Genomic DNA, 14,714 nt, shown 5'->3' on the forward strand with positions numbered 1-14,714 from the left:
GTTTTCTTTGTATTATTCATACTTCTTTGCAATAACTTTCACTATATTAGTGATCATCAAAAGTGATTCAATTATATAGCGTAGAATGTTTGTAATTTGCCACCCTTTAAATGCCATCAGGTTATACAGTTCTTTTTATTCTTTCATGGGAGGTAGGCATCACTAACAAGCATTTAGTATCCTAAAGGTTTATTCTAAAGGCCTTTGAAGTCTGTGGCTTTTGGGCCATTGTAGACAGCAATTGCGAGGGGCCTGAGGTCGCATGTAGGCCAGGCCAGACCAGGTAAGGATAACAGATTTCCTCCTAAGCAGATACTAGTGATCCATTCTGTGAATATTCTAATATGTTGCTGACCCACCTAAGAGTTGCATACCTAGAATTTCCAAATCTGGCGTGGAGTTAATCAGTTGTCATTACAGAATTACATACAAACATTCCACACATTACAATTGAATCACTTTTCATGATCCTTCCAATAATATGGTAAAAGTTATTGCAAAAAAGTATGAAAATTGATTTATTTTCCCCCTCCCTAAAATGCACAAAAATACCATACAGGATTATACTCAACAATGAATTCAGCATCTCATTAAAATCTTATGCAATATCACTCACTGATATGATGTATGGATAATGTTATGAAGTCTCTTATCATTGTTGTTTCTTAAAGATATCTCCAATTGATTTAATGTGATATAGCAAAATTCAGATTGATAACATTATTATTTATCTATGAGTGCATTGCTGTAAGTTTCTCATTCATTGTTAACTTGTCTTTTTGCTTATTTCCTGCAAGCATTTCTGTTATTCAATGCATAACTGATCCCCTATAGCCTTTGTCTCCACAGGCATTAAATGCAGCACATTTATTGTTGCTATTCTTGTATATCATTAAATCACAATTTCATATCTACATTGAGATACATCAGTAATAGTGGATCTTATGGTTCAGTGGTATTTACCTCTGAGACAGAAGGTCCAGATTTAAATTGCACCTGTCCCAGAGGTGTGTTACAGCACATCCAAACAGTTAGAACAAAATAACGACATTAGCATTAGTTGTAGCTATCTTGTTACGCAGGTATCAGAGCTACTTTCCTCTTTTATTCCTAAATTACTACCCCAACATTTAGGTGTGTGACCGGATCTTTTAGTGTCTATTCTCACTAAATGCTACAGTGTTGTTGTACTTATGATTTAAGAAAACTGGGGGCTTTGCTGTTACATGTTACAGCCAAGGATGTGTTTGAAGTGTTGTCGTCAATATACTGTGTTGTCGGTAAACATTTCTTCCACTCATAAGGTGGTTGAAAACAACTCCAAATTCACAGTAATGCCTTTCAATTAACGTGGGGAGATATGAACGCCCACGGTACAGAAGAAGATGTTCTATATGTCCAGTAACAGAAAATCCCATCACATTACAACCAAAGCAGAAAATGATGTGGAATTTGTCAAATCATATATAAAACATGCATGGTTAATTTTAAAATGAAACAGTTTTGGTTCAAACGTATTGCAGGCAATGGGCAAACCACACTGGTGTGGTAAATCTGTTCACATATTTTCTGTATTTCACAAGCCACATCACTCTTCTTTCATCTACACATATTTTAATGACAGCTCTTGTCAAGTGAGCACGTGTGCTAACTGTGTAATTTACTTCGGTGGATTTGACTAAAATAGGTGTTTGCAGAATGTGACATATGACAATTTTTTTTCGGAAAACGCCTGATGAAGGCGCAACAACCCTTCCCTGAGATGGTTTATTCCATGCGTGAAGCAGCTAGAGCCGGAGGGAGCACATCGTAGGCTCGGGTTTCTCTCTCTCTCAGCTCTCAACGTTTCAGCACCAAGGCGCTTGAGAGAAAAATAAAGAGGGGTAGGAAGAAGCTTGGAAAATAAAAGGAGGCGGAAAAGAAATACCCAACAGCAGCCATCGTCTCCATATCTGTTGTGTCAGGTAGCGGAAGCCAGGATGCATGCTCCTTCTGTTAGGTTTAAAACAACGGGGATGAATTGGAGCTCTGTCCGTGTTGGTGCATTCGGGATTACAGTTATCATGAAGGTGGAAGTCAATTGGAGCCGGATTCTGATCTGCTGTTTGGGTTGGATTGCAGCAACCAGCGGTAAGTTAGCAGCCGCTGTTTACACACAGATTCTCTCTCTCCCTTCTTCACTCTATATTTTTAAAAATACGCAATCTATTAATAGAGGGTTTTTTTTAAATTTGGGGAATATTTCGAGTTGGCGGTTGCTGTAGCAACGCTGCATATCTTTTTTTGCCTTTTTTTCCTCTGGTCCGCGAAACTATTCTGGACAGCAGTCTGGGAATGAAAAGGGATGAATTAAAGTGCAAATTCTCTTCAGAGGGAAACGCTAGATTTTATTTGCTCTGTCCAAAGGCTTTGGAGGGGGAGGGAGCGGAGTTGGGGTGGATGTCTACCGATGCAGTTAACGAGTTCTTTAGGTGCTGTTGCCGCTTTCATCAGCCACCCTCGGGGTTCGTTTCAAGTGGGAATTTCACTGAGGAACCCAAGCGGCGTCAGAAATGTGTTAGGTGTTGAACTTTATTGGCTTGGCATTTTGGGACGATGGGGTCGGTTTGAATGGTTGAAGCCTTGGAACCCAGGATAGCGACTGTGTTCCACTAAGTCATGCTGCCTGCGGTTTGTCGCTTCCTTTTCCGTGTCTGTGTAATGAGGGAACTTTACAGATATGATGTATGTTAAAAAAAATCTTCCTTCGGGACCTCTTGCCAATCTATTTCATTGCTGTTGCCTTTCTCCCCTATTCCACTTCGGGACCACCCCAATTCCCAGGAATAAGCAAGGTCGCGCATTGCTAAGAACTACTTCCAGTTATCCCTATTGTCCTACTTAGAAATCTGAAGGGTGCCTGGATCCAGGCGTTCGGGAGAATGGATGGCTTAACACTTCCAGTACACGCTTAGCTCCCACCGTTTCCTATTACACTCCCAGCCTACCTCCCCACCCGCCAACCTCACACAAACACAAAAGGACACACGGGACAGTTAGTGCTGCGAATGTGGCTGGAAGTTAGATATTTCCACCTCTAATAATGTAAAACGCCTCCCTCTCTCCTCAAAAGTTACCTTTTTTTAAGGTGGGAGATGGGGAGATATTATATGCAAGCCAGTGTTAGCTGGATTCATCTGCATAGACCGTGACAAGTGAACAGAGAGGGTTTGATATGCAATTACGTTGCATTGCGGGGAATGTTTTAACTGGTGGCTTAAACCACCGTGAACAGCTGCCTCCAGTAGTACATGGAAGGTCAGGAACCAACGTTTAAGACGCTCCTTGACCTGTTTGCTTTGATTCCTTCAGCCGATGTTGTTGGAACCCTCATTTGAGATGTCTGCAAACTCCTTCCCGATTTTCAAACGCCATGCACTTTTTGGCAGCACTGCAAGAGAGCCGCTTTTATTTTTTTCTTGTGTGTATGAGAATTGTTAGGGAATTTGCATCTCTATTTCCAGTCTGCTTTTGATTGCCTTCCCCCCTGACCCCGTTTATTCGAAGCTTTAAGAGGCTTGCCTCCCAGTTTCAAAGAGGGGAACAGGCTCCGGGAGAGGATGAGAAATGATCGCCCCTGAGCTTTAGCAGAGACCTGTAACGCTCAGCGTGTGTACTGCAACTTCAAGGTGAAAGAGTGCCAGCATCATTTTAAATGCCCTGACCTCCTTGGGGACGCCTGGCTTGGCAGAGATAGAAAAAAAGAAACATTTTAACTCGTACTGTTTCGCAAAGTCGAGAGGGTTAGGTGAACCCTTCATTTGCGCGCTGTGAAAGTGGGGCTCGGATTTGCATTGGGTCTTCAATTTGTTTTTGTTATCGAACCGTCTGGTGCATTGCGAGCGCATCAGTAGTGCGTTCAAAATCCGAGCCCCAGCTTGACAAGTGTCACCCCGGTTTAAGCATCAAAAACCGGAAACAATTGAATGAAGGGTTTCTCAAAGGGAGCTAGGATAACGGCTGCGGACCGCAACCCGCCGTATACGCGGTATCTTGTTGCCTGATATCTCTGCTCAGTTATCAAGCGCAAGTTCCAGTCCAGTAAACCCACACTGACTATACTACTAACAGTGATCAAAATCTAACACAAGCTAAACTGCCCATGACCGGGGGCTTCACTCTGGACTCTATAAACCCGCGCAGTTCCATCACCAAGTGTGTGTCTATCTCCAATGTGGGCCAGTGATTATGAACTGAAGAGGCTTGGTCCTGTGAATTCATTGGACAATTTATATCCAGGCTGCATTTCAACCTCCCTGTCGTGACGCTCCGCTTTACAAACTGCTTAGCTTTTGCTTTCTTTTTAACGTGACTAGACATTATAGAACTTCTGGGAGCATTTCCCAACTTTAGTACAAAAAAGTCATTTTGATTTATAATGGCTTTACTCCCCCTTGGGTTTCAAACATTTTCAAAAAGGCCAATAAGTAGAGAATACAAAAAAAAAGCCTTTGTGTTACAGCAGTGAACATGGAGTTTATGCACGGAGACTGGTAGCTTAAGTACTCCCTATTTATTCATTGCTCCAGCTGGAATTATTGGGAAAAAACGGTTAATAAAATGAAACAAAAAGTAATTTAACCAAAGGAGATTCTAACACCACCTTACCTTCTTTGTTAGGGAGTGCAATCTTTTTTTAAAAGTTCAAATCAACCCAGCTAACGTTGGGAGCTGAGAGCCAGAAATTATCTGGATTTTTTAAAAAACTGCTGATTAAACTAGATGGGGGGAAAGTAAAACAAAGCAGAAAGGTTGTATTTTTTTTATTTCTTGACATAATGGATGCTTTATAAAATGAACGCACAGCTTCCCGCTCCTCCCCCACCCCTTTTGGATAATGGGTTTTCATGCAATTGATTTTTTTTTTGTGCTGGTGTTGAAGCCGAAAGTTGAAGACAATATTAATGCTGACCATGTTATGCCTCCACTTGAGGGTGAGACGATTAATTAATAGAGTTTTGTTTTGTCCTGGTTGATTCTGATCTCTGTTGACCATAGTGTCAGGTTTCCAGCCCTCTTACTGAACATGCATGGCCCCTGCACAATGGGCAGTGCACAGTGAGAGCAAAACGTGGTTTGGCTTTGGATTAGCAGCTTTACTTCTGATGAAATGCTCCCATTAATAATGGTCACTTGGACAAGGTACCAGAAAGAGCGCCTGTCTCAAGAAAATTGTACAGCAGTGAAAGTTACAGTACATTCTGCAAAGAAAACCAAAAGCATAAATCTCAGAAAGAAAAAGGAGATAAAATCCAATAAAGCAATGTGTGATGAACCTTTTATTGATGAAATTATGTTTCTGTAATTCTGTGGACAGAAAATTAGAGATTATAGAGCAGTTAGAACATTTCTGCCCCTTTGCCAATTTGCTTCCCTCCAATTTTCACTTTTCATCTTAAAAGCATTATTTACTAGGACATTGATCCAGTAATAATCATGACAGTTTGGCTCTGTACTTCTGATCCTGTAACCCCTTCATGGTATCCCTGTACATTTTATACCAGCTCATAGAGCCTTGCTCCATCTGTATCTCTTCCATTAGTTCACCAAATTAATTCACCACATTCATTTTTCCAGTTTTCTCAATGCACAGAAATGTTGGGCTACGGACAAGTCTTTGAAATATTCCGGAAGCTAATAACAGAAAATCATTGAACTCATTCTGAAAACCTCATTTGATGGGAAAATAAGTTAACCTTACACCTTCAAAAGTCAACCTTTGTTCATATAAATGTCAAAAAAATCATTTCACAGCTCTTATTTTATTTTGAGTATATGCAGGCATTCAAAATGTTTCTTCAAAGCAGCATAAGACAATTACAAGGGAATAAAGATATCAATCAAAGAAAGCCGTCCTTCTTTGTGGGGCTGTGCCAACATTACCCACAAGTCTAAGTTCCTGCCATGTTTGGAGCTCAACCAAGCATTCATAATGAGGCTATCTGGCAATTGTATCAACAGAAATAGTTTGAACAGATTGTGATATGTGTGTTTTCTTCCACAGATGGCTGCAGTGTGAATGCTTGGTTGAGCTCCAAGAATGTATAACTGATTCAGTCCTGTAGGCAATGTTGGCAAAGCTTGCAGTTGAGAGCTGGCTTTATTTCATTGGCATCACTATTACTGTGAAATAACCTGATACTTTCATGAAGAGTTTTTTTTTAATGCCTGTGTCTTTATTTGTGCAAGATTAAGTGAAGTGAAATGGATAATAATTTCATGTGATTGATGCTTTTACAGTCAACTTGTCACCATGCAACTGAAATTCTGATGGAGGAAATAAAGGTGCATGTTAGCTTTATGAGCTTCTAGTTAGCTCCCTGATATGTACTTTCAGCACCTGAAATGTTTATGTTTGCCACATAACTGAACTTGAGATTGTTGAATCACTTAAGTATGCATTTCTGGGATTCTAAGTCAGTTAGGACCTATTTGATCTCCAGAGTGAGAGCTGAGATGACAGCTTGCTTTGAACATTCCATCACTATTTCCAAGTTGCTGGCTGAAAAGCAATTTTTTTCTCTGCAAAAAAGAAAACAATGGGACCCTGATCATCGAAGAACCTAATGTTGGACACTAATCTCTGGGAAGCCATAACTTAAATGAATTGATTTTTTTTAAAAAAACCATTGCATTTACCAAACTTTTAATTCATAACCTATATTCTTTCCTGTGCTGTCTTCCTTAATTTGCTGGATTCATGTGTATGCACACAATCATAAAGCAATCCCTAAACATTTTCAGTGTTTTGTTGATGGACACTAGCTTGCATTTCGTCTTAAAGGATTTTACTGTGGGTTTATTTCAAAAATTTGCGTCAGGAAATCATGGTTTGGAAAAGGCCTTTAGACCTACTTTACTAAGGGATGGAAGTATGCAAGAAAAGAGAATGGAGAAAATCAAACAGTACATACTATTTCAGGCTTAAGAGGAGAAACAGCTATAATTTAATTCGTCCATACACTCCTCATTTGTTTGGGGCAATAACTGGAAGGGGAAGAAGTTTCTCTAAAAAAAGGTAATACTTGCAAATGATTGTACTGGGCTCACTGGAGCCGCATTTAGAAGTAAACAGTGTGGACCAAACTAATATGATCCATTCACAAGTTTTTCTCATTATTTTCTTCTGGTTACACGACCATAAAATATATTTTCTGAGATTATCATAGAATTGCTATGGTGTGGAAACAGGCCCTTCAGCTCAACAAGTCCACACTGACCATCAGAGCACCCCACACAGACCCATCCCCTATAACCGACCTAATCTACACATCCCTGAATGCTATGGGCAATTTAACATGACCAATCCACCTCACCTGCACATCTTTGAACTGTGGGAGGAAACTGGAGCGCCTGGAGGAAAACCACGCAGACATGGGGAGAACGTGCAAACTCCACACAGATAATCGTCAAAGGGTGGAATCGAACCTGGGTTTCTCGTCCTGTGAAGCAACAGTGCTAACCCCTGAGCCAGTTACTTGTAGTTTCAATAGCAATGCCTTGACTGTAACAACTGTAATGTCATGAATAGTGCCATTGGATGAAATACTGCACTGGAACATTGAAATGATCTGCCTGTTGAATGTGGGGCTGAGAGGCAGGTGTACCATGGATAACCACATGCATTTTAAAATGTAAAACAGTTGTTTAAGTCCACATGTCCTCTGCTGTTTTCAATGAAAATTTAGAACATGTGAGGAAAGTAAATTGATTTTCTATTTGGTCTCAGCTGTAAGAATGGGAATTGGTTTCTAGTACCACCACTCTTTTTTTAGCTCTGACACTTAATTGTCTCCTCTACTCCAGCATTAAGCAAGCTTAATTCGCTGTATATACTGGAGTTCATGAGGTAATACCAGATGTTAGTAAATTATTAAGTGATATATAAAAATAGATAAGAATCGTGCAAGAAGGCAGGCAAAATTTAAATAATGTGTAGTTATGCATTGCTAGTGAAAATATACTAGAGCTCTTATCAGTCTAAAATAGTTATTTGGCTAGAAGGATGCTTTGATTACATAAATCAAACACATTTTTAAAAGTTGTTTTAAAGCTTTAACAGGTTTCATTTATCTGAAATTCTTCTTTAATTTAGTCAAATTTTCATTGCAGTCCTTTAAGCAATAACATATTGGACGTATTTCCATAAATTTGAGATCAACCTCCCTTCTTATCCAGAAGGCTTCAGTGATGGACTCCTTAGTTGGTGTATAATGTGAACAACTGTAATATGTGTTCCAGTCTCCTGCAAAACAGAATTTACATCTCCTGTCATTTAGCATAAAATGTCAGTGTTCTGAACTACAGTGAAATGTTTGCATGTTCAAAGAATTGAGGACATAGGCCTTCCTTTGTGACAGATTCTTCAGTAACAATTAGCTTCAGATGATAAGTTATGATCAATCAGTAAGTTATAGCCTAAAAGCCCTAGCAGAGATGGTTCAAGTTGTGTAAATACAAAGGAATCCAAAGTGAATATCCAAAAAAGTTTTCTGATCATGTTACCCAGCAAATGTTCCTCTTTGTAACCTCCCCTAGAAAAGCAAAAGACCCTACATGTCAAGCAACCATAAAATATTACTTTGAGGAACAAAATTGAATGACACATTCGAGTTTGGATTGTGAGATTAAGGTAAAACCCTGATTGTGACGAGAATGGACATAATTTTATATCTCTTACTATTCAAAACCATTGTACTTTGTATCATGTGTTTTGATAAGCAGAAATGTGCATACTTCACTTACTGCAAGCCCATGGATAACCTCACGATGCTGCACTTCCCTATCTTCCAATTTAAATATGTCAAAGATGCCAACCCCTATGGATAAGCCCTGCCTATACATAGGATCAGCTCAGATGAGGAGGAGTGCGACAAATACCTGAAGATGCAGATAGACGCCCTCATTAGAATGGGATATGATGCTCAACTCATCAATTGCCATTTCTGATGTGCCACAGCAAAAAATCACAACAACTTCCTCTGAAGACAGACAGAGGGCCCTTTGTCATCCAGTACTTTCCCAAGCAGAGAAATTATGCCATGTTCTTTGCAGCCTACTCTCTCTTAGTGTCATTGAAGACGAACATCGCACCAAGATCATCCCTACGTCTCCACTTATCGCCTTCAAAACAACCATCAAACCTTCAATAGACCATTGTTCTCAGCAAACTAGCCTTCAGGACAACACCAAACACATCACCACACAGCCCTGTCATGGCAAGACATGTCAGATCATCAACATGGACACTACCAACACATTTGGGAACACCACCCACCACATATGCGGCAGATACTCAAGTGACTTGGCCAATGTTGTCTATCTCATACGCTGCAGGCAAGGGTGCCCCGAAGCATGGTATACTGGTGAGACCATGCTATGACAATGGATAAATGGGCAACGTGCAACAATCGCCAGACAGGAATGTTCCCTCCCAACCGTGGAACACTTCAGCGGTCAAGGGCATTTAGCCTCTAATCTTCAGGTAAGTGTCCTCCAAGGCAGACTTTGAGATTCACAACAATGCAGAATCGCCGAGCAGGATCTGGTAGCCAAGTTCCGTGCCCATGTAAACAGACTCAATCATGATCTTGGGTTCATGGCATGCTACGTGTAATCCCACCGCACTGTTCAATATCTGTAAAATCTTCCTTACTATCCTGTTTTGACCTTATCACCTTGATAAATTGTAATAATGTCTCTATTTTAATTAATTTGTACAGTTTTGGATTACTCGTTACTTTGGTTAGAACCAAAGGCCTGGATAGGCTAGGTAGTTCACTGACAACAATGGTCTGTTGAAGGTTTGATGGTTGCTTGAAGGCGAGAAGTGGAGGCGTAGGGATGATCCTGGCGAGATGTTTATCTTTGATGACACTAGACAGAGAAGGCTGCTTGCAACTCTTACATCTATTATGTTATTCCTGTCATTTGCGTTGCCTCCAACACCACTTTATTTTTAATTTTTTTTGTATTATCTTTCTACCTCAATTAATTGGCTCACAGGTCATTCATTCACTTGTGATTCAGCTGTTGACACTTTACTCACATTATCTGATGCTTTTCATCACCCGCAGAGACTTGTTATTCAGCCTGCTAACACTCCACTCACACCATTTATATGATCTTCTGATCTCTCTGCCTATAACTTTGTGCCTGTGTGCTTCTCTTCACTTCACCCGATGAAGGAGCAGTGCTTTGAAAGCTTGTGGTTTCAAATAAACCTCTTGGAGTATAACCTGGTGTTGTGTGATTTATGACCTAGTCTACCCCAGGACAACGCTGGCAACTCCACGTCATAGAGTTTGAGCATAAAATTTTATATTTGGAGTACAGTGAAGATGCATCAGCATGTTTCTTTACTTTGGACTCAGTCTGTCAGCTATGTACAGTACCATTATTTTATTCTCCCATTAAATTTGAATATTCTTGATCCTGATAAGCAAACTTTAATAATATTCAGTGATTTACTCTGATGACCATCTTTATGATTTTCAGTTGTACTTGATTGTCCTGATAGAATCTTTCTCCCTTTCTTTCTGTTAATCTCATCTCTATAATTACTGTGTTGAATGACAATGGAAGTGTCAAGGGTATGAACTATGCAGGATGCTCCAAGCTCTGTTAACCTTTTTGGATGTGTCCTACTGCTGTAGTTGTCTTCAACGATGCTGTGATGTAGCCGTGTGATTAAATAAGCAGGCCTGGCTGCAGAACAAAACAAGTATGAACTCCCTGCAGTAGTGGATATTTGCATCAAAAATGCATGAGGAAAATTGTGGTTAATCCATTAAACCACTAATACACAAAATGTAAGTTTCCTCAATCTTTCTCACAGCTTTTAGGATCCGCCCACTGAGCCCCGCAAGTGTTATTTGTATCATAGTGCCAGGAAATTTCCAATTTTTACGTCACGACTACAGATGTTTTTTTTAAACGCGCACCTGATATGCCTGACAGTGAGGTGTAAGAGAGTTTCAAAGGTAACCAAATTTTCCTTGCTGTTATCTGCTTTTATAGACTTATCCCCCACATTAGTTTACATTTTGGCTTTGTCATAACACTGCAACTTTACCCAACCTCAACATTGTTAGATATTCTCTATCCTCCAGCTATGGAATGATTTTGGAGTTAGTCTGGGATTCCTTGTAGCTGTAAAAAATCTAGACCATCCTTTTTTAGAGGAGGAGAAACTACTCACTGTATGTAGAGGAGAGGCAATTATGACATCTCAACAAGGAACAAAAACCTGGCTGGTATTGCCCTCAAAATTGTTTCTATGTGCATTGTAAAATGCCCCTGAAAGGGAAATCTACACTCTGCAGCACCTCTGTTTATCTCATCCAGCCTCCTTGATGAAGATTTTACTACAACCTTGCTCTAGTGCCATAACACTGCGAGCCGATACCATGAAAGTGATCAAGGTCTACATTCTTTTGGCACTGTATCATTTCACATTGTCACAGGGGATCTGTGCAATATCAGCTAGGGAGTAGCCAATGAAAGCCATTCAACAAAGCATGGTTGTGCTCTTCAGCAGAGCTGCACGTAACCACTTTGGTGTTATATCCAGGCAACAAAGGGAGAAAACATGGGATTTCAAGGTTTTCCCAACTGATGGTACAATTTGACACTGAGTTGCACTTGTGCACTAAGGATATTGATTTGGTTGACTTGCAATACATGGTAAAATGCCTACAGATGTAAGATGTTATTCAATGGCTGATTACAGCTGTGTGAAATATCATAAATAAGTTACTTCAGATGCCGAAATAATGGGAACTGCAAATGCTGGAGAATCCAAGATAACAAAGTATGGGGCTGGATGAACACAGCAGGCCAAGCAGCATCTTTTGTTTCAGAAAAAAAAACATTGAGATGTCCTGCAATGCATTAATATAGAGCTCAACTAAGGTTGCTCAGGAGTCAAAGTCTTCTAATTTCTAAAGCTAATCTGTGTATTTTCCTATTTATGTTTTAAGAAATGGAGTTTTCTTTTGTCAATGACTGATGGAAAAGGGGCAAGCCTGTGAGTGATAAGTGATCATTTCGATCATGGCAATTGAGGATGTATTGAAATTTTAAACCAACTTGTTGAGAGGTGTTAAGATGCCACATTGGAGCAGGTAAGGCATGAACTCAGGTCTCCTGGCTCAGAGGTTTGGACACTAACACCGCAACAGAAATGCCATCATAATATATGTATTTGGTCCAGATGTTCCTGCATCAGTATTATCGGAATTCGGACTTAAATTGGGAGATGTTTATCAGAGACCTGTGGAAGCCCACGTGCTCAAACATGTGTAGTAATTTCCCAGCAAGCTTAACCATTAAATCAGCTGATTTCCACTACTTGCAGCCCTTGAGGGAAAGTCTCCAACAATGAGTACATTGCCAGTGGCTTGGGTCAAGTTAGTATACCTTTGCTACACGCTTAGCTTGGAAATATTTTGCTGGTTAATACCTGGCCTAACTCCTTTAAGAACTAACTGAAACGAACACTACGAATGATATCTTGGCCCAAATCCCCAAACAAACTGTACCACCCACCCACCAGACACTCCCTCTCTAACCTACTCTGAAGCGCTCTTTAACAGCTTACCCGGATACACCAGCTAATTTTGTGGGAAGTGGTTAAGTTATCTTTTTGCCCATTTTTCCATGTGCTCAACAGCCTTCCCTCTTGGGTGTCTACACTCGCTCATTAACACTTCTGCTGGGATCAGAAGTTTCAGAGGAAAAATCGCAAAAGGGCCATACATCAGAAATGTTAACAGTATCAATGCATTCAAAATTAATATTTATCAGAAAATCTGGGCCCTTGTGGTATATTCCATTAGTTGATTATCAGTTAAGAGTTCCTGTTATGTGGAAATGAAGTTTTAATGTATCCAGGCTGTTGAAGCAGTTGCATTTGTTTTAAACTCTTGTGTTCAAAAATAATGGCTTGTGAAAATAGCTTCAGTGTGAGAAATGGTATTTGGCAAGAAAAGGTTACATATTGCTTGGAATATAAACTGAAGTGGGGAGAAGGAATCTTCCTTCATCTTCCTGTGCTGTGACTTCCAAAAGCAAAAGCAAACCAAACTGAAGGATTTATTTCTGGGGCAATAGAATTGAAAACTAAAGAAGTTGCACAAAACTTGCATTTGATCTTTGCTTCGATTATGCTTGTAGTAGACTGTGCACTTCAGGTTGTCATGTGACAAAAAGGGTTTAAAAGTGCTGTAGGAGAGGCAAAACATCAGGGCTGGAGATGCAAGACGATATCTGACATCAAAGAATAAACCAGCTTTAGGAAAGAAAAGGCTGAGGTGACCGAAGTCTTTACAATTATGTATGTGCATACACTTGCAGGAGGAGCTAGATAAACTAGATACCATCAATTTATGATAATCACAACAAAATCATACAGGATTTATGAAAAGAGTACTTAGGGTGAGGTATTTTTCTACCACAGGGAGTAGTTGGAGCTGATAGCACAAATGCATTCAAGAGGAAGCTAGATAAGCATAGACTAAATGAGTGAGATGAAGAAGGATAAAAGGAGACCAGTGGAGGAGATGTAACACCATGAATGGGTTGGACAGAAAGATCTACTTAGTGCTGTAGAACTAATTAATTCTTTATTTTGTTTGTTTTCAATGTACAAAGGTATGATTGCGAAAGAATGGAATTTTGTGCTTTTTCATTTTTTTTGCAATTTAAAATTTTTTAAAAAATCACCAGCTGTGTGGGTTTAGCAGTCTTTATAAATTTTAACTTGATAAGCCACCTCGTTTTTGACTGCAGATGAATCTTTCCAGTTCCTAAGGTGACCACCAGATGGAGCACTAGACAAAAGTGCTGTTGATGGCAGCCATTGGGAAAACTACTGACTGCATCATCTCAGCTTCAAGTTGAAGAACAAATTTTGCAACACAGTAGTAAAGGGTTACAGGGAGACAGCCACAAAACAGATATTGTAATCAATCCTAAGTAACCTGCCTTTTTTCTTAAATTCTCCTTCTTCTGTTTCTGTTTCCATCCTAACTCGTTTGTCCCTTTTAAGCTGATGTCATATTTGTCAATAGCCACCGTGTCAGCTGAACATTCAACAGTGACCTGCTTTGTGCATTGGAATCAGAAACTGTCAATACCCATTCAAAACATCAGGTCAGAGTTCGAGACAAACTTCTTTTTGTCTGCTAATGAATGCATATGTCTGGAAGCACAAGTCATTATACACCTGTTGATCAGTATGAGAGATCGGTTTTTATTGGTGACTTGGTTACAGTAAATCACTAGCACCAAGTGATCTATGTCCCAGAGTGTCGAAAAGCGTAGCTATATAGATAATGGATATATTGATGGCTATCTTGCAAAATAGAACAACCATGTAGATTGGAAGACTGCAACTATATTCTCACTATTTTAGAATGGTGGGAAAAAAGAAAGGTTGAATTGCAGACTGTTTCAGAGATAGCAGGAACTACAGATGCTGGAGAATCAGCGATATTAAGGTGCGGAGCTGGATGAACACAGCAGGCCAAGCAGCATCAAAGGAGCAGGAAAGCTGACGTTTCAGGCCCAGACCCTTCTTCAGAAAATGTCTACTGAAGAGCCATACATGGTCTCAAAAAGGCTCTATACAATTTAAACAAGACATCTTTACTTGTATACGTGAATCTTCTTAC

The 14,714-nt window shown here is 39.9% G+C and overlaps 1 protein-coding gene across 1 annotated transcript in view; it reads left to right on the forward strand.

The window, feature by feature from the left end:
- The first annotated feature begins 1,788 nt into the window (after positions 1-1,788).
- Positions 1,789-14,714, forward strand: part of csmd2 (CUB and Sushi multiple domains 2) — a 1,700,996-nt gene continuing 1,688,070 nt past the window's right edge. Inside the window, exon 1 of the mRNA XM_048558072.2 lies at positions 1,789-2,130. Coding sequence (XP_048414029.2) covers positions 1,980-2,130 — 151 coding nt within the window. The 5' untranslated portion in view covers positions 1,789-1,979. The remainder of the gene's footprint in view (positions 2,131-14,714) is intronic.

The sequence above is a fragment of the Stegostoma tigrinum genome, chromosome 24 (genome assembly GCF_030684315.1).
Source record: "Stegostoma tigrinum isolate sSteTig4 chromosome 24, sSteTig4.hap1, whole genome shotgun sequence".
NCBI lineage: Eukaryota > Metazoa > Chordata > Chondrichthyes > Orectolobiformes > Stegostomatidae > Stegostoma > Stegostoma tigrinum.